This window comes from Doryrhamphus excisus, chromosome 19 (assembly GCF_030265055.1).
Source record: "Doryrhamphus excisus isolate RoL2022-K1 chromosome 19, RoL_Dexc_1.0, whole genome shotgun sequence".
In the NCBI taxonomy this organism is placed as follows: domain Eukaryota; kingdom Metazoa; phylum Chordata; class Actinopteri; order Syngnathiformes; family Syngnathidae; genus Doryrhamphus; species Doryrhamphus excisus.
In genome coordinates, this window is record NC_080484.1 from 14787559 (window position 1) to 14810625 (window position 23067).

The window sequence follows — 23067 nt, forward strand, 5'->3', positions numbered from 1 at the left end:
CAATCATTTGGTCTTACAACATGACAGACAGTAGTCCTTTAACCTTAAGTGGAAGTTAGGGGTGGTGGATATGGTCAACGTGGTGGGGGCCACTTTTCTTATTGGCTCATACCACATTCTAAAAATATCATGACCAAAAAAGGCAGCAGTATTTTTACTAGAATAGAGTAAAAATATCACAAGAAAGAGTTGTAATTGTCCAATAACAACAATGTGCTATTATTATTATTATAATAATGACTTTTTTAGTAGCACATCATTGAAATATTCAAAGAAGCAAACAAAATAACAAACTTGTCATTTTTGGAAAAAAATGGTTGCAAAAAGGTTCAAATGTTATGACAATAAAATCCTAATTATAAGATTAAAATTTAAATAGATGAAAAAATATCCCTCTAGCAGAAATAAGAACAAAGGCTGGAACTTTATAAGAATAAAGTCAAAATATGATGACATATTTTGAACAATGAAGTTGGGGGGAAAGTTGTACTATGGGATTACATCCAAATACTACAGTTTGAAAATGTACACAGAGGATTTAGCAAGAAAACAGAAAAAGGTCAAAGGGTGAAGCTGATGTTGATCGAAACTTTTCCTGAAGTATATTCAAAAATATGAACGTATCCTGCACCCTTGCCTGTTAGGACAAAGTTAGGACACCCCTAGGTAGACACCAGGTAGTCATGGAAGCAATGAAGACAACCGGGCTTTTGTTGTGAAGGGTCTTTTACTTTGAAGCCACTGTGGTAAATCAAGTAGAAAAGAACAACAGTGCACATGTACAAATACACAAAGCATTCATTAAAAACACCTTGTTAGCGTGAGCAAACTGCATGGAAACACAACATTCAAGTGCTAATACTGACTCATGAAGTACTTTTCTTATTCTACTCAGTCCCGTTCCTTCATGTGAAGCTTCAAAACATTCATGCAAATAGTTTAGATCAACAGCCAATCAGGAGGCTAGGATACCAGTAGCTTTAGAGGAGCCAATCATGAGGCTAGGATACCAGTAGATTTAGACAAGGAGCCAATCAGGAGGCTAGGATACCAGTAGATTTAGACGAGGAGCCAATCAGGAGGCTCGGACCAGTAGATCTAGAGGAGCCAGTCAGGAGTCTAGGATACAAATAGATTTAGACGAGGAGCCAATCAGGAGGCTAGGACCAGTAGATCTAGAGGAGCCAATCAGGAGTCTAGGATACAAATAGATTTAGACGAGGAGCCAATCAGGAGGCTAGGATACAAATAGATTTAGACGAGGAGCCAATCAGGAGGCTAGGATACCAGTAGATTTAGACGAGGAGCCAATCAGGAGGCTAGGACCAGTAGATCTAGAGGAGCCAATCAAGAATCTAGGATACCAGTAGATCTAGAGGAGCCAATCAAGAGTCTAGGATACCAGTTGATTTAGACGAGGAGCCAATCAGGAGGCTAGGATACCAGTAGATTTAGACAAGGAGCCAATCAGGAGGCTAGGATACCAGTAGATTTAGATGTGGAGCCAATCAGGAGGCTAGGATACCAGTAGATCTAGAGGAACCAATCAGGAGGCTAGGATACCAGTAGATTTAGACAAGGAGCCAATCAGGAGGCTCGGATACCAGTAGATCTAGAGGAGCCAATCATGAGGCTAGGACCAGTAGATCTGGAGGAGCCAATCAGGAGGCTAGAACCAGTAGATCTAGAGGAGCCAATCAAGAGTCTAGGATACCAGTTGATTTAGACGAAAAGCCAATCAGGAGGCTAGGATACAAATAGATTTAGACGAGGAGCCAATCAGGAGGCTAGGACCAGTAGATCTAGAGGAGCCAACCAGGAGGCTAGGATACCAGTTGATTTAAACGAGGAGCCAATCAGGAGGCTAGGATAAAAATAGATTTAGACGAGGAGCCAATCAGGAGGCTAAGATACCAGTAGATTTAGACGAGGAGCCAATCAGGAGGCTTGGATACCAATAGATTTAGAGGAGCCAATCAGGAGTCTCAGTACACTTGATGAAATGTGAGTAAAGTGACATAAACAATCAAGTTTTTCAACACCGTGGTAAATGAAGTAATTGCATGTAGTATTTGAATGTGTGCGTGTGTACTTTACTGATTGGGTATTGATGGGTGTGGGGGTGTGGTCTGCACTCATCGGGATGGTTGAAAAAGTACAGAGTTCTTCCTTTTTTTGCTTCCGAAAATGACTTCACTTCCATCAAGGCATGCTTGGCGAGTTTGGTGTGGAAGAAGGCCACAGCACAAAAGCCTGAGCTCATGAAACATTGAATGATTAATCATCATGAACCAACCAATCAATCAATCAATGACAGTTACGTGATGACTTCAAGGTTTCAGCTGTTTTGTCTACTAGAATATATTTCATATCAAATATTTGTATATAACCCACCAAGACGCAGCATTTATAGTAAAAATAGCAAAGTGATGCAAGCATGCTCTCCATTTACTGTACATACATAAACATATCTTTTTATTCTCTTCTTCTCAATCATTTCATTTTCTTTGCAAAATACTACTACTACTATTACTAAAGTACTTTCATGGAAATAAGAGCAGAATCCTGAGTAATTATTTTGCAACAGGAGTTTCCCTGATGTCTGCAAAACTTTGGACTTTATGTGACAGTAAAAGCTAATATTATCATATTCATTCATTTTCTACCGCTTTTTCTCACAAGGGTCGCGGGGGGTGCTGGAGCCTATCCCAGCTGTCTTCAGGCGAGAAGCGGGGTACACACTGGACTGGGGGCCAGCCAATCACAGAGCACATATAGACAAACAACCATTCACACTCACATTCAATTTGGACTGGCCGATTAACCTAGCATGTTTTTGGAATGTGGGAGGAAACCGGAGTACCCGGAGAAAAAACATGCATGCACGGGGAGAACATGCAAACTCCACACAGAGATGGCCAAGGGTGGATATTATCATATTCATAATAATAATCATAACTATGGACGGATATGAGGGAACTATGACATGAAAGCCATATGCTAACATAGGGTTCTGATAACCCATCGTTTGAAAGAACACTCCCCGACCCCCCCAGTTCACTTGGAAACAAACATCCACCTTCCCAGGAAGACATTTCCCTTACTTTTTGGACCAAACACTCATTAGTCACCTGAAACCTTGGAAACGTGCAAAAGCTTTGCCAGAGACCTCTAGGGCTCCCTGCCCCAATACGGTGCACCTTGGTGGGCCACAGCAGGTGGCTGCTCCCCCTCTATACTCTGGTTCTCCTGGTAGTACTCATGTACTAGTAGTCATGTAGTAGTAGTCATGTAGTAGTAGTCATGTCATGGTATTACATGATGGTAGTAGTCATGTAGTAGTAGTCATGTCATGGTATTTCATGATAGTAGTAGTCATGTACTAGTAGTCATGCATGGTATTTCATGATAGTAGCAGTCATGTACTAGTAGTCATGCCATGGTATTTCATGATAGTAGTAGTCATGTACTCGTAGTCATGCATGGTATTTCATGATAGTAGTAGTCATGTCATGGTATTTCATGATAGCAGCAGTCATGTACTAGTAGTCATGTCATGGTATTTCATGATAGTAGTTGTCATGTACTTGTAGTCATGTCATGGTATTTCATGATAGTAGTAGTCATGTACTTGTAGTCATGTCATGGTATTTCATGATAGTAGTAGTCATGTACTAGTAGTCATGTCATGGTATTTTACGATAGTAGTCATGTAGTAGTAGTCATGTCATTGTATTTCATGATAGTAGTAGTCATGTACTTGTAGTCATGTCATGGTATTTCATGATAGTGGTAGTCATGTACTTGTAGTCATGTCATGGTATTACATGATAGTAGTAGTCATGTAGTAGTAGTCATGTCATGGTATTTCATGATAGTAGTAGTCATGTACTAGTAGTCATGTCATTGTATTTTACGATAGTAGTCATGTAGTAGTAGTCATGTCATTGTATTTCATGACAGTAGTAATCATATACTAGTAGTCATGTCATGGTATTCCATAATAGTAGTATAGTAGTAGTCATGTCATGGTATTCCATGCTTGTAGTACAGTAGTAGTTATGTCATGGTATTCCATGATAGTAGTACAGTAGTAGTCATGTCATGGTATTCCATGATAGTAGTGTAGTAGTCATGTCATGGTATTCCATGATAGTCGGAAAGTAGTCATGTCATGGTATTCCATGATAGTAGTACAGTAGTAGTCATGTCATGGTATTCCATGATGATTTCACTAATGAATCCCATCCTAACTAGTTCCAGTACTTCTTACCTCCAGCCGTGTACAAAGTACAAAGAAAGAGTTCTGGGTCATAGGTCATAGGTCATGGGTCTTGACAAGCAGGAAGTAAGTTATGGGTTAAAAAGAAAAAGGTACGGTGCATGCCTAATAATAATAATAATAATAGTAATAGTAATAATAACCATGTAAAGATGGTATTCATCACTACCATAACGATTAATGCAGGTGTGGGTTGTTGTGCTGTGTGAGTGAAATATGCACGTTTCCTCAACATGTACAGGAAGTGTGTGTGTTATAAAGTGTGTGTTCAGTGCTTGATGCTGATCAGCCAGCAGGTCAACGGGTGGCGTCCGTCCACGGCAGCATCCAGAAACAGTAGAGCAGCAGCCATGATACGAACAGGAAATACGCCTCCCAGCTCTCACTCCAGCTACGCACACACACACACACACACACACACACACACACACACACACACACACACACACACACACACACACACACACACACACACTTTCAGAAGTCATATTTTCACGCTATACAGAAGAGACGTACAATATATCCATACAGTATATATAATTCATTCATTTTCTACCGCTTAACTTCTTAGTTCTTACCAAGATTCAGAGTCCTCCATGTAATGTTTTGTGGAAAAGGCTGCCATGTCCATGCTGTTGTCCTGTAAATAGAACCAAAGCAACATGCTAAGCTAAGCTAAGCTAATCGTAGCCAAGTTGTAAGATGGTAAAAGTCAGCAAAGCACGAAGCCAACCGTGGGCTGTGAGGACTGAGGTCTCTTCCTGTGACGGAGTACCGGAGAGACCAGGACTTCTTCTTTTGGACTCTGGGTGTCATGGCTGAAAGATCAGTTGAGAAAATAAGAAAATGAGGCCAAGATGAAGCATTTGCCATCTTTCATGGGAAGCATAATGTTCATTTCATGGCTAAAACAGAGAAGTTCCTTCCTGTACAAATTGTGTGAATTCTGACAGGAATGTAGAAGGAATATGGCAGGAATGTAGCAGGAATACGACAGGAATGTGGTAGGAATATGGCAGGAATGTAGTGGGAATATAGGAGTGTGGTAGGAATATGGCAGGAATGTAGTGGGAATATAAGAGTGTAGTAAGAATATGGCAGGAATGTAGTCGGAATACGGCAGGAATGTAGTAAGAGTACGGTAGGAATGTAGTAAGAATACGGTAGGAATGTAGTAAGAATACGTCAGGACTGTAGTAAGAATACGGCAAGAATGTAGTAACAATACGGCAGGAATGTAGTAGCAATACGGCAGGAATGTAGTAGCAATATGGCAGGAATGTAGTAGCAATACGGCAGGAATGTAGTAAGAATACGGCAGGAATGTAGTAGGAATATGGTAGGAATGTAGTAAGAATACGGCAGGAATGTAGTAGGAATATGGTAGGAATGTAGTAAAAATACGTCAGGAATGTAGTAGGAATACGGTAGGAATGTAGTAAGAATACGGCAGGAATGTAGTAAGAATACGGAAGGAATGTAGTAAGAATACGGCAGGACTGTAGTAGGAATACGGCAGGAATGTAGTAGGAATACGGCAGGAATGTAGTAGGAATACGGCAGGACTGTAGTAAGAATACGGCAGGACTGTAGTAGGAATATGACAGGAATGTAGTAGGAATATGACAGGAATATAGTAAGAATACGGCAGGACTGTAGTAAGAATACGGCAGGACTGTAGTAGGAATACGACAGGAGGAATACGGTAGGAATGTAGTAAGAATACGGCAGGAATGTAGTAGCAATACGGCAGGAATGTAGTAGCAATACGGCAGGAATGTAGTAGCAATATGGCAGGAATGTAGTAGCAATACGGCAGGAATGTAGTAGGAATATGGTAGGAATGTAGTAAGAATACGGCAGGAATGTAGTCACAATGCAGCAGGAATGTAGTAGGAATACGGCAGGAATGTAGTAGGAATATGGCAGGAATGTAGTAGGAATACGGCAGGAATGTAAGACTAGAAAGCCTACCTCACAGGTTGTGCGTTTTCCTTGGCAGAGCCTTGGCTGTCATGCTGATCCTCAGTCAGACCGTCACATTTTGGTGGAAAAAATGTTTCCATGAGTATTCTGACTTGTTGTTTGGGTGCAGATGGGCTGTCATTCTCATCCTGCACCTGGCAGGTAAAGACAAGACAAAGGAGGCCAGGATGGAGGTGTTGCTTTCAGAAGAATAGAAGACTTGATTGTCATGGTTGCAAAACCATGAAATGCAGTTTAGCAGCATTTCCTAAGAAAAAGTACCTCCAGCCAAACTATTAAAGGGGACCTAATATGCCGTAATATTGTATTGAGATGTGGAGTCCTAGAGGGGACTCTGCATTGAAGAAAATCGGGCCTCATCGTCAAAAAGGTTAAGAACCCCTGTTCTAGAATCTCAATTTCCTTGGATTTACAAAGATTTCCATACCTTAATGTCCTGGCATTCCGAATCCACCAGGAAGTGATGGTCCATGGGATGAAGAGCAGCTTCTTCTAGCGGCGTCTTAGAAGCTGGAGCCGGCTCCAGTGCAGACACGTTGAAAACGGATGGCCAGCTCTGGATTTGGTCATCAGGGGGTTCGGTATCAAGGTGTTCCTCTTTGTTTGGGTAGAACAGATCCATGGGCTCCATAAAGTCGCAAGCCGCATCCTCGGTGGAAGACACTTCCATTTTCCTAGCCGTGTCAGATGCTTCTGAAGGTCCTGTCGTCCTGTCCTGTGCTTCCCGCTGGAGGTCATGGAGAGGTGCACACATGACATCCGTGACAACATCTGGTGAAGTTGGAATTGAGTGTCCATCTAAGCTCATCTGATCCAGGTGGTCATTTTGTCTTCCTGTGGACACCTCCTCACTTCCTGTCTCCTGCGTCTTCTCTTCTGTGCTCTTACATTCATCTTCCTCGCACCCCTCCTCAGCCAGACTGCCTTCACTAACGTGGGAATCGCTCACATTGTCCGAGGTTTGCTTCACATCAGAGCCTGGTGGAACACAACACGGCTCCGTGACTTCTTCTGGAGGTCCATCTACTTCCTGTGGATCTGCAGAAAGTGGCGGTTTCTCTGCTTCATCTTGGAGTAAATCATTAGAGTCTCTTCCCATTTCCTTTCCACCCTGATCATCAGCTAGTTCTTCTCTACAAGGGCTGCACATCTCCACAACTTGTTTGGCTGATGGTTCAGGTGTGGCCAAGTCCTGGGATTGGTCAACAGCAGGACTTTGTGTCTGATGTTCACCTCCACAGGATAACGCTGTGTGTTCCTCTTTGTGAGAATCAGTAGCATCTGTCTGCTCGTGCAGATGATCTGCTTCTTTGTCTTTATTTTCCAATTCAGGTTCTTCTACCGGTTTCTGTGGAAAGTCTTGGTGGTTCTCCACATCCTCCTCCTCTCTGATTCCCAGCATTTGCTCCTGCACACTGCTGAAAGAGCCGAGTGAGAAAAGTCCTTCATCAATGGAAGACTCAGCCAATGACGGCTCATCTGGTACTTTATCCGCAATGTGGACTAAAGCTCCATCATCAGGAGAAGCACGGTAGACCTCCCAAGGTGTTGCGCAATCATACAATGAACTGTCACTCTGGCTCGCACTCAATTTCTCACCGACGCCCTGATCCTCATTCTCCAGCCAGGAATCTGGGGAGTTAATAGCAGAATCCATCATGAACGATTCAGGAGTCAAAGAAGAGTCAGTAGCAAAGGGAGTGTCAGCAAGCTCCACATCTTCTGAGGCTTCCTTCACGTCCATGAAGGGGGAATCAGCCACTAGGTCTTCACTAAACCAAGTGCGACTTATGGCTGTTCTGATGGTGGGTGACGCCCCCACTCTGTCCTCTGACACGGAGGAAAAGAAGATTTTGGGTGTACGTTGTGCACAGTCCTTCTGTATCCTGAAGCATCGCTCCTTCTCTCGGCTCGTCGCCAGATGATGGGGGTCCGCGTCACGGAAGTTGAGTCGACCCAAAGAGATGCTCCTTTCCATGAGCGGGTAAGGCTCTCTCTGCTGAGAAAGTCAAAGTCAGGTTGACAATCTGCACACGGTAAACATCTAATCCAGGGGTGGGCAAACTTTTGGACTCGCGGGCCGCATTGATTTAACAAAATTGCCGGGGGGGGGGGGGGGGGGGGGGGGGGTACATAGTATTTTACACGTAACAGTCAATTTTTACACCTATATTTTTACACATATTTTACATGTAAAAGTGTCATGCAATCTGCTATACGTGAACTTTGAAATCATTTATTTGATGTGAAGTGTATTAGAAATTAAATGTATTATTATTATTGTTATTATTATTATTTTTATTAGAATTACTATTGTTATTATTATTAGTTATAGTAATGTTATTATCATTATATTATATAATATATTATAATTATTATTTATATTATTATATAATATATATCATTATATATTAATAATAATAATAACAATAATATTGTTTATTATTATTTTTAATAATAATATTATTACTATTATTATATTAATATTATTAACAACAATATTAATATAATAATAGTAATATTATTATTAACAACAACATTATTATTGTTATTATTATTATTATTATTATTTTTACTATTGTGCTTGTGTTCCTTTTTCCAGGAGCATTTTGTAAACAACAGACCACATCAAATAACGAAATTGATAAAGCAGCTACCTCAACCATCAAAAAGTTGGCCCAAGCCACGATGCCAGGTTGTATGTTGAGTTTAAATAAAATACTTTGGAAAGAACAGGCGGGCCATATTGAAACACTTGGCGGGCCGGATGTGGCCCCCGGGCCGTAGTTTGCCCACCCCTGATCTAATCCATATGAGGATGCATGGATTCCCACCTCCTCTGTGCCTGGGAAGTGCTGAAGGAACTGGGACACGTACGTCATGATGGATTGTTCGTCTGGTGCACTGCTCATCACATCTGGACGAGACGAGAACCACACAACCTTGCTTAGCCTCATCTGTTCCAGACTCAAACTAAACGGACTCCAACCCGATCCAGTTCTAAGGTTAGGGTCACTCAAACACAAATTCAATTCAAATCTTTATTTCTTCTTCATGATTAATGTCATTATAGGGGTGTTATTTTTGTCTAGAGGGCTCTAATCATGTTAAAAAAGTGTATTTAGAAGGTGGTAAACAGATTTTTTATTTCTCATTTTCTCTTATGATGTCTACTATATTGGCTAATAGGAGTAAAAAGGTGACTATAGGGGTGTTATTTCATGTCTAGAGGGCTCTAATCATGTTAAAATGTGTATTTAGAAGGTGGTAACAGGTTTCCAAGTGTTATTTTCTCTTATGATGTCTACTATATTAGCTAATAGGAGTGTAAAGGTGACTATAGGGGTGTTATTTCATGTCTAGAGGGCTCTAATCATGTAAAAAGTGTATTTAGAAGGTGGTAAACAGGTTTTCTATGTCTTATTTTCTCTTATGATGTCTACTATATTAGCTAATAGGAGTGTAAAGGTGACTATAGGGGTGCTATTTCATGTCTAGAGGGCTCTACTCATGTTAAAAAGTGTATTTAGAAGGTGGTAAACAGGTTTTCTATGTCTTACTTCCTCTTATGATGTCTACTATATTGGCTAATAGGAGTGTAAAGGTGACTATAGGGGTGTTATTTCATGTCAAGAGGGCTCTAATTATGTTAAAATATGTATTTAGAAGGTGGTAAACAGGTTTTCTATGCCCAAAGTACCAACACAGTGTATTTGTAAAAGAATCCTCGATGGCAGGAATGGACTTGTCATGGTCGGGAGTGGAGTGGATGAAGCGGCATAAAGGACAGATCGTACTGTACTGTACTATATTGTACTATACTGTACTGTAAATAACACAAAGCTGAAATGCTGCTGAACTTCCTGACATACTGTATGCACATGAGTTATTTCATAAAATGTAAAATATCAGCATCCTTTGATTTTCTGGGATGGAAAATCTTTGGATCCCCCACTGCATAATGTACTCACTCAAACACAAATTCACTTCAAATCTTTATTTCTTCTTCATGATTAATGTCATTATAGGGGTGCTATTTCTTGTCTAGAGGGCTCTAATCATGTTAAGTGTGTGCCCTTCTACATACGCCCTCAACGCCCTCGCTGCTCTTAGCAATTCTGTCCATAAAAGTAACAGAACGGATGACAAAGGGCAGCCCTGACTCAACATTTCATAAGGTGACTTTGACCGTCACTGAAGACGTCATGTGACATCATGTGACAGCCAGACGCCACAGAGACACCACCTCCCTGTTTTGCTATGACTGTTTTGCTATGTGTACTATATTAGCTAATATGAGTGTAAAGATGACTATAGGGGTGTTATGTCATGTCTAAAGGGCTCTAATCATGTTAAAAAGTGTATGTAGAAGGTGGTAAAGAGGTTTTCTATGTCTTATTTCCTTTTATGATGTCTACTATATTGGCTAATAGGAGTGTAAAGGTGACTATAGGGGTGTTATTTCATGTCTAGAGGGCTCTAATCATGTTAAAAAGTGTATTCAGAAGGTGGTAAACAGGTTTTCTATGTCTTATTTCCTCTTATGATGTCTACTATATTGGCTAATAGGAGTGTAAAGGTGACTATAGGGGTGTTATTTCATGTCTAGAGGGCTCTAATCATGTTAAAAAGTGTATTTAGAAGGTGGTAAACAGGTTTTCTGTGTCTTATTTCTTCTTATGATGTCTGCTATATTGGCTAATAGGAGTGCAAAGGTGACTATAGGGGTGTTATTTCATGTCTAGAGGGCTCTAGAAAAACCTTGGATGGATAATGTAGGATTTTGATGATGAGTGCAATGATGAGTTACGGTTGCCATTGCACTAATTCTGCTTTAGAGGACATCCAAGCAATGTGGTGGTAAATAACCGATACCTTCAGGCTCAAGGAGGCGTGGGATACCCAGGCTGTAGTGGGCGATCCTGAAGGCATCCTCCAGATTTTCCCTGGCGTTCCTCAGCAACGCCTTCCGCATGTCCACCAGGCTGGTGTCGATAGACTTGATGACAGCAAGGAAGGCGAGACCGCTTGTCCAGCTCTTCCCAAAGTCCTGGACTGCCACGCCATACCTAAGGAAGAAAACCCCCCAGGATGATAGATAGAAAGAAAGCCACGTTTTCTTTGAAAGGCAAGCTGATGCTGACCTGCGTGTTCTCTTCTGCACCCACTGCAGCAGCTTTGTGATGGCCTTGTTGTGCTCTCTCGTGCTTGTGGGCGCCATCGCTGTGCCCGGCAACGCTACGCTGCAGTTCAATGGCTCCGAGCTGGTGGGTATGGATGACAGGCTGGAGCTGGATGGGAACTGACTCCTGATGTTGCCAGTCAGTTCCTTTATCTGGCAGGACAGGACAGGACAGGACATGGTAGGGTCAGACAGGGTCGGGTAGGACTTCCCAGTGATGACATCACTCCGATGTCCCTCAATTTCATGCAAAATTATGAAAACCAGGACATTTGCATCACTTTCTAATAACCCCCCAAACCAGTGTTACCAGCGTGGCCTGTCCCTTTAAGAAGTCTGTGTGCTGTAGTTCCTTTGTTTGGGACCAATAATGTTTATGAGACAAAGAGAAGGATCTGATGTAGTTGTTCAGATTCTGGACTACGCTTAGGAGATGACTGGGAAGTAACACCAGGACAGCCAAGAACCAGAGTTTAATGGAATGAGACTGAGCCCCTAAAAATCCGAAAGAAGGATTCAAGCGGCTAAAATGAGTTTCTTCCAAAGGGAGGCTGGACTCGCCCTAAGAGATAGGGTGGGGGGCTCCCGGACCCTCCTAATGAGGTGTTCCGGGCATGCCCAGCCAGGAGAAGCCACCCGGGGCAGGCCTAGGACACGCTGGAGGGATTATGTCTTCCAGCATCATGATAGTAGTAGTCATGTACTCATAGTCATGTCATGGTATTTCATGATAGTAGTAGTCATGTACTAGTAGTCATGTCATGGTATTTCATGATAGTAGTAGTCATGTACTAGTAGTCGTGTCATGGTATTTCATGATAGTAGTAGTCATGTACTAGTAGTCATGTCATGGTATTTCATGATAGTAGTAGTCATGTACTAGTAGTCATGTCATGGTATTTCATGGTAGTAGTAGTCAGGTACTAGTAGTCATGTCATGGTATTTCATGATAGTAGTAGTCATGTACTAGTAGTCATGTCACAGTATTTCATGATAGTAGTAGTCATGTACTAGTAGTCATGTCATGGTATTTCATGGTAGTAGTAGTCATGTACTAGTAGTCATGTCATAGTATTTCATGATGGTAGTAGTCATGTCATGGTATTTCATGATAGTAGTAGTCATGTACTAGTAGTCATGTCATGGTATTTCACGATAGTAGTCGACATGTACTAGTAGTCATGTCATGGTATCTCATGATGGTAGTAGTCATGTCATGGTATTTCATGGTAGTAGTAGTCATGTACTAGTAGTCATGTTATGGTATGGTATTTCATGGTAGTAGTAGTCATATCATGGTATTTCATCATAGTAGTAGTCATGTACCAGTAGTCATGTTATGGTATTTCATGGTAGTAGTAGTCATGTACTAGTAGTCATGTCATGGTATTTCATGATAGTAGTAGTCGTCATGTACTAGTAGTCATGTCATGGTATTTCATGATAGTAGTAGTCATGTACTAGTAGTGATGTTATGGTATTTCATGGTAGTAGTAGTCGTGTACTAGTAGTCATGTTATGGTATTTCATGGTAGTAGTAGTCATATCATGGCATTTCATGATAGTAGTAGTTATGTTATGGTATTTCATAGTAGTAGTAGTCATGTACCAGTAGTCGTGTCATGGTATTTCATGATAGTAGTAGTCGTCATGTACTAGTAGTCATGTCATGGTATTTCATGATAGTAGTAGTCATGTACTAGTAGTGATGTTATGGTATTTCATGGTAGTAGTAGTCATGTACCAGTAGTCATGTCATGGTATTTCATGTACTAGTAGTCATGTCATGGTATTTCATGATAGTAGTAGTCATGTACTAGTAGTCATGTTAAGGTATTTCATGGTAGTAGTAGTCGTTTCTTGGTATTTCATGATTGTAGTAGTCATGTACTAGTAGTCATGTCATGGTATTTCATGATAGTAGTAGTCATGTGGTGGTATTTCATGATGGTAGTAGTAATGTACTAGTAGTCATGTCATGGTATTTCACAATAGTAGTCGACATGTACTAGTAGTCATGTCATGGTATTTCATGATAGTAGTAGTCATGTACTAGTAGTCATGTCATGGTATTTCATGATAGTAGTAGTCATGTACTAGTAGTCATGTCATGGTATTTCATGATAGTAGTAGTCATGTACTAGTAGTCATGTTATGGTATTTCATGATAGTAGTAGTCAGTCTGGGTGCAGAAAGGTACAAAATGGGTACGCTAGGTAAAAAGTGTGAGAACCTGAAAGAAGAGGATGATGTTCCAGATGAGTCCCAGAATGATGGAAGAGTTTCCATCAGCAACATCAGCAGCATCGATACTGACAAGCTTTACCTGTGGAACACACACAAACACACACACACACACACACACACACACAGAGAGATGATATAGTCTGTGCAACACATCATTAACACGTGGAAAACACGTCACTCACGTTTCTCTCCTCGAGGAAAGACAAGACCTTGGCGATGTTGTTGAGTCTGAAGATACGATGGGAGGACTTCTTGAAGCCATGAAGCTGGACAGCACCAAGACAAGTCATGATCGCATCCTGATACTGTACTGGGGAATAATCTTAGCCAGTAAGAAGGAGAGTCTGACCAGCTTGCAGCCAGACAGTTCCTCCAGAAGAGCCATGAGAATCCATCCATCCTGGATCTCTTGGAACAGGTCTTGGACTTCACAGGGTTGATCACACTGAGGAGGCACATGAAGTTTTTTTTGATGTTCATGGAAAAACCAACAGGAGTTTGAAAATGTAGAAAAGATGAGGGTCTTAAGCAGGAAGTGTACTCAGATACGCATCTTCAAGAACCATAAAGAAAAGTCATGTCATGGTCTGCATCCCTGCACTCTTATTTTGGTTACTTCCTGTTTTGCATCTGGTGCTTCCTGTCTCTGCCAACCAACGTCACGTCAGATCCGAGATCCTCAGCCAGTTAGAACACCCCGGTAGCCCCAGCTTTCTCTCAGATGTGACCCGATCCAGTGAGGGTTAAAGGTCACGGCTGGATGAATCCAGCATCATCTGCAAAAACCAGAGACCCGATCCTGCATCCACCAAACCGGATCCCGTCACTGGCCTGGCTGCATCTATCGGTGACCAAGGGCAGAACCCTCACTGTGAACGAGTCCAACTTACCGCCGGCAATGCTAACCAAACTCTGGGAAGGAACCACCTCCAACAAGTCCACAATGGACATGGAGGAAGTGGATCCTGTGGGGAGTCCACAAGACACATGTGGACTTATTGGGCAAACATCCATGGACCCTGCTCAGATGATAGAGCCGGTCCACATTTGTATTACCAGGACCAAAACCACACTGCTCCTCCTGGATCCCAGATTCAACAACCAGGAAGATTGTCCTGGTCCAGGAGGACCAGTATAAATTAGCACGGATTATCAGGGATCCTTATACTGATGATTCATGGACCTCATGAGCTTTTGTCCATTTTCAAGTAGAGATTATGGTGATGGTTGTGATGGTTTTCCAAAGTACTGGTGTCCGACGTACACAATGAGCATGACTCTTGGTGTGAACAGACCTTCTGTAAATGAAGATTTATCCATCGTGTAAACGTCCTCTTCTGAACCACCTCTCTCTCTACTGGAAGATGGAAAAAAAGACAAAAAACATCTGATCAATCTCATGCAAACTTTCATTCTTTCAATGCATTCAGTATGCAAAAACATCCAACTACTCGACATCTTCTACAACATGTACATATGCATATGAATGAATGAATTCATGAAGTCATATCATACAGTCAAATATCTCCCATAAGCCACACTTCACAAAAAACCTCATCAGCCACCTTGAACCTTTGAAAAGTGGCGTCACGCCGGCTGATTGGAGCACCTGCCCCAATACGGTGCACCTTGCTGGGCCACAGAAGGTGGCTGCTCCCCCCCTATACTCTGGTTCTCCTGGTAGTACTCATGTATTAGCAGTCATGTCATGGTATTTCATGATAGCAGTAGTCATGTACTAGTAGTCATGTCATGGTATTTCATGATAGTAGTAGTCATGTACTAGTAGTCATGTCATGGTATTTCATGATAGTAGTAGTCATGTACTAGTAGTCATGTCATGGTATTTCATGATACTAGTAGTCAAGTACTAGTAGTCATGTCATGGTATTTCACAATATTAGTGTCATGTTCTAGTTGTCATGTCATGGTATTTCGTGATAGTAGTAGTCATGTACTAGTAGTCATGTCATGGTATTTCATGATAGTAGTAGCCATGCACTAGTAGTCATGTCATGGTATTTCATGATAGTAGTAGCCATGTCATGGTATTTCACGATAGTAGTAGTCATGTACTAGTAGTCATGTCATTCTATTTCACGATAGTAGTAGTCATGTACTCATGTCATGGTATTTCATGATCATAGTAGTCATGTCATGGTATTTCATGATAGTAGTAGTCATGTACTAGTAGTCATGTCATGGTATTTAATGATCGTAGTAGTCATGTCATGGTATTTCATGATAGTAGTAGTCATGTACTAGTAGTCATGTCATGGTATTTCATGGTAGTAGTAATGTACTAGTAGTCATGTCATGATATTTCATGGTAGTAGTAGTCATGTACCAGTAGTCACGTCATGGTATTTCATGATAGTAGTAGTCATATCATGGTATTTCATGATAGTAGTAGTCATATCATGGTATTTCATGATAGTAGTAGTCATATCATGGTATTTCATGATAGTAGTAGTCATGTCATGGTATTCCATGGTAGTAGTAGTCATGTACCAGTAGTCATGTTATGGTATTTCATGATAGTAGTAGTCGTGTACCAGTAGTCATGTCATAGTATTTCATCATAGTAGTAGTATGCACGGCATATACTAGTGGAAATTACACTGTACTACTACTCATATTTATTTAGAGAATCATTAAAGTACATTCAAGACAAATAAGAACATATCTGGGAGGCTAAATGAACAGTTAGTGTGTCCAAGAAGCAAGTTAGTGCTAAACAAGTTCACCGAGCTCCTGATCTCATGTCATGATCTCCCAGCATGCCATGGCATTGAGTAAGATGTTTGGATGAATAAAGATGTTCCTGGCTAAATGCGGTGTGAGAATGTGGGCGCTAGCGTGGTGTGTTTGTGTGTGTTCTCCCTGCGTTACAAAGAAAGCTTTCTTTCGCTGACTTTGGGTGGCTTAGACTTGGTGGGGCCATCAAGAATCCAACATTTGGACTCCACGGGTCAGCAAAGTCTTCTTTGGCTGCGCTTGCAGAAGAACAACAAGCAGGAATAAAAATGAAAGGTGCACGGTAAAGATGGTAAAACACCATCAAAGCGCTGCGCTCACGCAAGGCATTGGGTGGGAAAACACAGCATCGATGGCGAGTGCATGCACGCACGGGAAAAACAGGGATCCAGCCGATCCACTCCTAGCTAGGGATGAATCCAATTAGCATTATCGGGTTCCTAGCATAGCATAGAAAGTGGAGGTCCAGCATGTGGAAGTACATCCCGTTCTGTTCCTCACACTGGGATCTACCTGGTGTTGGAACCACGGCCGTGTGCTCCGCTAGTATAGCACACATGCTAGCTGCGTTCCTAGCATTGCTTAGTAAGATAATATTTCCAAATCTGATTTTTAAGCAACAGCTTACGTCACCTCTTCACTTCCTGATGCTTTCATGGATGCAACACACCTGATCAACTTAACATAGCACACCTATCCACACACATAGAGTACCTTGCTCAACCTTTTTTGAGCCACGACATGTTTTTTTTTTTAACTTTGGAAGATCTTGAAGCACACCACTAACCAAAAATGTTCCAAAAGGTCACCACAACAAGTCAACGGACCAATATTGCATTGCTATACCAGTCGTTACACCACAGACACTCAACAATGACATCATATTTGCAGAAAATAATAAAAAAATATTAAATATAAAATAAAATTCAAAATTTACCATTTCTCATGGCACAGTGGTTGAAAATCACTGCCCTTCCTTCTGTACTGTGTACCACTCAGTACTGGGAAATAACCACCGCTTCATGAGTAAAAAGTCATACATTTACAAGAATAAAAAGTTGACATATAATATATAATAACATATAATAAAATCCTACATTTATGACAATACCATGATATTATGATAATGGTTGAATTGTATTTGAATATCCATCAGGTTATAATGGAATACATCCCCATACTCCAGGGGTTTCAAACACGCGGCCCGCGGGCCAAATGTGGCCCGCAGGACACTACTTTGAGGCCCCCGCCTTGATATGAAAGTTTAATGTTAGTGCGGCCCGCGCAAGTTTGATACGGATGCTGTATGGTATCATGTACCCAGAAAAAATTATTACGTTTGATTCATGTTCATGTTAAAGGTTAAATAACTGTTAATAGTTATCCTCCCTATCCGTGTGGAAGTGGTAAGTTTTTGGCTATTTAAGTTGAAAGGAAATAACTTGAAGGCTACCGTTTAGGTCGCTAGCTCTCTAGTTTGCGAGTTAGCATGTGTCTCAAGACCCTGCAGTTGCGCAATATGTTGTAAATAAAAAAGAGTATAAATGTGACTATAGTCGTGTTTTGTCATGTCTACAGGGCTCTAATAATGCTTTGTTCATTTTAATCTGAAATAAATCATTTGTCTACCCACCAACTATATGTGGTTTCTAAAGTTTTTATTATTTGCTGTTTTATTATTATATTTATTTATTACTGATTTATTCTTGATTTGTTTATTTATTTTTCATCTTATTTTGCGCAGAAAAATAAAAATTTAGATATTTGAGAAGAGTGGAATGTTTTATCAGAGCTTTTATTGTAGAAAATCGGAACCAAAGCACTGAAAAAGTTTGTATATTTTTCTGTTTTTAATAAATGCGTTTTTTGGGGTTTTTTTTTTTAAAACCTGTAGCGGCCCAGCCTTGCCCAGACCCTAGCTCCAGTGGCCCCCAGGTAAATTGAGTTTGAGACCCCTGCCATACTCAATCCACAGCTCCAAAAAGGAGAAGGAAGAAGCAAAACTTATTGTATCCTACCCCCCATCCCCCATCTGTTACTGCACATTCTCTGATGAGAAGACATCATGGAGGCCAAGACCGCCGTCATATGATGAGACAACAAATATTCGCCAGGGGAGGGGTTAGAGAATAAAGTCAAAGCACATGTAGAAGAAGAGAGTTGGAAAAAGAAACAGAATGAAGAAAAGAGAGAAACGGGAGAATAAAGTCCAAATAAGTCCACTGGGAGGAGGAAATGGATGAGAAGAAGCTAGGAGTCATCTTCCCGTGTTGTGTCAAGCTGCTTGGATGTCCATGTAGGGCCATGCCACCCCGGGAGGAACTGTGATGGTGGTGATGATGACCACGGTTGCCACGGAGACCACAGGGGGAGCAGGAGCCAGGAGGGTTAGACTCCGGGATTTGCATTTGTCTGCCGCTCCGAGCCAGGATGGAAACTTCACCAGCCGAGTCAACCTTCTCTCTCCTACACGCTAATCCCTTGACAAATGACTGTATTGTTTGGGAACGTCAGTACACGTTCTATGTACTTTACCAGGCAGGCAGAAGAAGCATTCTACTACTGAATGTAGTACTCTACATTGGCCACTAGGTGTCACTACAACAGCCCGTTTTTGTAGCTAATAATTGGTGTAAAGGTGACTATAGGGGTGTTATTTCATGTCTAAAGGGCTCTAATTTTGTTAAAAACTGTATTTAGAAGGTGGTAAACAGATTTTCTATGTCATATTTTATCTTACGATGTCTACTATATTGAGTAATGGGAGTGTAACGGTGACTATAGGGGTGTTATTTCATGTCTAGAGGGCTCTAATCATGTTTAAAAGTGTATTTAGAAGGTAGTAAACAGTGTTTTTATGTCTTATGATGTCTACTATATTGGCTAATAGGAGTGTAAAGGTGACTATAGGGGTGTTATTTCATGTGTAGAGGGCTCTAATCATGTTAAAAAGTATATTTAGAAGGTGGTAAACAGGTTTTCTATGTCTTATATTCTCTTGTGATGTCTACTGTATTGAGTAATGGGAGTGTAACGGTGACTATAGGGGTGTTATTTCATGTCTAGAGGGCTCTAATCATGTTAAAAAGTGTATTTAGAAAGTGGTAAACAGGTTTTTTATGTCTTATGATGTCTACTATATTGGCTAACAAGAGTGTAAAGGTGACTATAGGGGTGTTATTTAATGTCTAGAGGGCTCTAATTTTGTTAAAAACTGTATTTAGAAGGTGGTAAACAGGTTTTCTATGACTTATATTCTCTTATGATGTCTACTATATTGAGTAATGGGAGTGTAACGGTGACTATAGGGGTGTTATTTCATGTCTAGAGGGCTCTAATCATGTTAATAACTGTATTTAGAAGGTGGTAAACAGGTTTCCTGTGTATTATGATGTCTACTAGATTGGCTAATAGGAGTGTAAAGGTGACTATCATATTCTGAGTTGATTCTTCTAACATTTAGTGTGAAATAATTCTCCCAAAATGCCAACTATTCCCACTGTGGGATGTGGGTAAAGCAAGTCTCTCTCTCTCTCTCTCTGGCCATTACATAAGAAGCCTGAGAGCGTGGGCGTCAAACTCTGCTTCCCCTCACATGGCCATCTACATCTACTCTGATCTACTGTGTGTGCATAAAGTACATATGGAAGCATATACATAAGCATGTATAGTGAGAGGAAAAAGTATTTGATCCCTTGTTGATTTTGTGGGTTTGCCCACTAATAAAAACATGATCGTTCATACATTGTGTTATTATTATTTCGGATGTAATACGGTTACAAATTAAAAAATTCAATAACAATGCATTAATAATAATAATACATAACTGGCAATCATATTAAAATATGAATGATAATTCTCGCAAATAAGATTGGACAATATTGTGTACATTTGTAATGATTTAATGTAAAAAATCATGACTATTAAATAAGCTTGTATAATTATTAGTAATATATTAAATACATATGTAACATGAATTAATTGAAATATAATTATATATATAATTTTAAAAAAGCATAACTGAATCATCAAACAAAAATATGTACTTATTTGAAAACTGAGAAGTGTTCTAAAACTCTGGTTGGAGACCCCGCAGCCAAGACGCCAGGAAGATGGAGACCCTTGGAGAGCAGAGCTCTCGTGGCGTGTTCTCCACGTTCCTCCAGCTCTGACCCACGCACTTCCACACCGGACGTCGCCACACACTCCTCCACGTGACTCATGCTGCTGGGTTGCCATGGATACCAACACTTCCATCCTAGACAGCCTCCAACACACCACTCATAACATCTCCATCATCGTCATATCATCATCTGGATATCATCATGGCCATCTGACCACACTGCACCATCATGATATCCTCATCATGATATCATCATCGCCATCAGACCACACTGCAACTCATCATGATATCCTCATCATATCATCATCGCCATCAGACCACACTGCATCATCAGGATATCAACATCTGACCACACTGCATCATCATATCATCATCACCATCTGACCACACAGTATCATCATCATAGCCATCTGACCACACTGTATCATCATAATATCATCATCACCATCTGACCACACTGCATCATCATGATATCATCATTTCCATCAGACCACACTGCATCATCATATCCTCATCATGATATCATCATCGTCATCTGACCACACTGCATCATCATCATATCCTCATCATGATATCGTCATCGCCATCTGATCACACTGCATCATCATGATATCATCATCGCCATCAGATCACACTGCATCATCATGATATCCTCATATCATCATCGCCATCTGACCACACTGTATCATCATGATATCATCACTGCCATCTGACCACATTGTATCATCATGATATCATCATCATATCATCAGCGCCATCTGACCATACTGTATCATCATGATATCCTCATCATGTTATCATCATATCCTCATCATGATATGGTCATCGCCATCTGATCACACTGCATCATCATGATATCATCATCACCATCAGATCACACTGCATCATCATGATATCCTCATCATGATATAGTCATCACCATCTGGTCACACTGCATCATCATGATATCCTCATGATATCATCAACATCTGACCACACTGTATCATCATATCATCATCATCGCCATCTGACCACACTGTATCATCATATCATCACTGCCATCTGACCACACTGTATCATCATGATATTCTCATCATATCATCATCGCCATCTGACCATACTGTATCATCATGATATCCTCATCATTATATAGTCATCGCCATCTGGTCACACTGCATCATCATGATATCCTCATGATATCATCATCGCCATCTGACCACACTGTATCATCATGATATCATCGCCATCTGACCACACTGTATCATCATGATATCATTGCCATCTGACCACACTGTATCATCATGATATCCTCATCGCCATATGACCACACTGTATCATCATCATATCCTCATCATATCATCATCGCCATCTGACCACACTGTATCATCATGATATCCTCATATCATCATCGCCATCTGACCACACTGTATCATCATAATATCAACAGGATATCATGATCACCATCTGGCACCCGGACTGGTGGCCTGCCAATGGCTGTTTTCTGCAACCTAATTTCCTAAAAATGACATTTTCTCTTTTCTGTCAATATTCCGACAAAAAAAAATAACTTTTCTAGAATATTTGGACTTTCAAGCATTACTTTTCCTCCTGACATTCCAGCACTTTATCTTTGCTGCAGCTTTTGCTAAGTTTGGGTAGAGAATGTGGCGTGGGCTACACGTTGGGACACCACAACAATTCATAACATTTTCGAAGTATTGCAGTTCCACGGGTGATGGGGATGAAATAAACTCTGCTTCTTCCTACTCCTTTTCAGACACGTGATGCTCTTCAGTGTTCACACTGGCGGAAATAAAGCTCAGGAATTTCTATTTCAGTAACTGACTTTCAAATCGGGAAAAATGACATTACATTCCCCCTCAATCATCCATGCACCTGTTACACTATATATGCATGTATTACTACAGTATGTACAATATATTCTGTTAGCTGTGACGTATTGATAATATCAATAATAACAATAATAATGCTAATAAGCAGCGTGTTCGTACCTTGGAGATTCTGGACTCGCATGTCGCTAATCTGGCCGATCAATTCCTCCCGTTCGAACCAGTCCTTCCATCGGTGTCGGGCCATCAGATGGAGTGGAAGGAAGGAAGTAGGGAAGGAAGGAAGGTGCCTCTGTAGAAGTCCACCAGCGAGCAAGACTAGCGTCCTATGAGATGGCGGGAAGCCTCCACTCAGCGAAAGGCAGCCATGACGTCAAATCAAAGCGTCTCTATCTTAGTCTATATTGACGTCCGTCCATGTATGGAATACACCTATGAGTATTTGTTGGTGTTCTCCAGCTGTGTGGAGACGCGCTCGTGTCGTCCAGGAAGATGACGGACTGCACCTGGTGGCTACTTCCGGTGTGGGATGGTTCCCACAGGCACCACCCACCACCCCAGAAACGAGCCCACAGTAAATGTGGCGATGGTGACGTCACAAACCCGTAGCAGCCCGAACACATTTGAATGAAACACACAACAAAAACAAAAACCCGCATT

The 23067-nt window shown here is 41.1% G+C and overlaps 1 protein-coding gene across 3 annotated transcripts; it reads right to left on the bottom strand.

The window, feature by feature from the left end:
* Positions 1-584: 584 nt before the first annotated feature.
* On the bottom strand, positions 585-23016 carry LOC131107374 (calmin-like). Of its 3 annotated transcripts, none has more exons than XM_058057340.1 (13): positions 22570-23016; positions 14994-15055; positions 14048-14143; positions 13881-13964; positions 13685-13777; positions 11413-11603; positions 11144-11337; positions 9103-9185; positions 6696-8264; positions 6257-6402; positions 5016-5100; positions 4861-4922; positions 585-4673 (listed from the first exon to the last, which is right to left on the bottom strand). In XM_058057340.1, the coding sequence occupies exons 1-13, from the start codon at positions 22652-22654 to the stop codon at positions 4580-4582; spliced, it is 2844 nt and encodes a 947-aa protein (XP_057913323.1). In that variant the 5' UTR covers positions 22655-23016; the 3' UTR covers positions 585-4579. The 3 variants fall into 3 exon arrangements, with proteins under 3 accessions (XP_057913323.1, XP_057913322.1, XP_057913324.1); XM_058057339.1 differs by having other exon boundaries at positions 6696-8267; XM_058057341.1 differs by lacking the exon at positions 14994-15055 and having other exon boundaries at positions 6696-8267.
* Between the last annotated feature and the right edge of the window lie 51 nt (positions 23017-23067).

Excerpts from the sequence above, each read along its gene's own strand:
- LOC131107374 (XM_058057339.1), bottom strand. The coding sequence starts at position 22,654 with ATGGCCCGACACCGATGGAAGGACTGGTTCGAACGGGAGGAATTGATC. Across the intron at positions 9,186-11,143 it reads ACGCCTCCTTGAGCCTGAAG|ATGTGATGAGCAGTGCACCA; the intron begins GTATCGGTTATT and ends CGTCTCGTCCAG. Across the intron at positions 6,403-6,695 it reads CGGAATGCCAGGACATTAAG|GTGCAGGATGAGAATGACAG; the intron begins GTATGGAAATCT and ends TTTACCTGCCAG.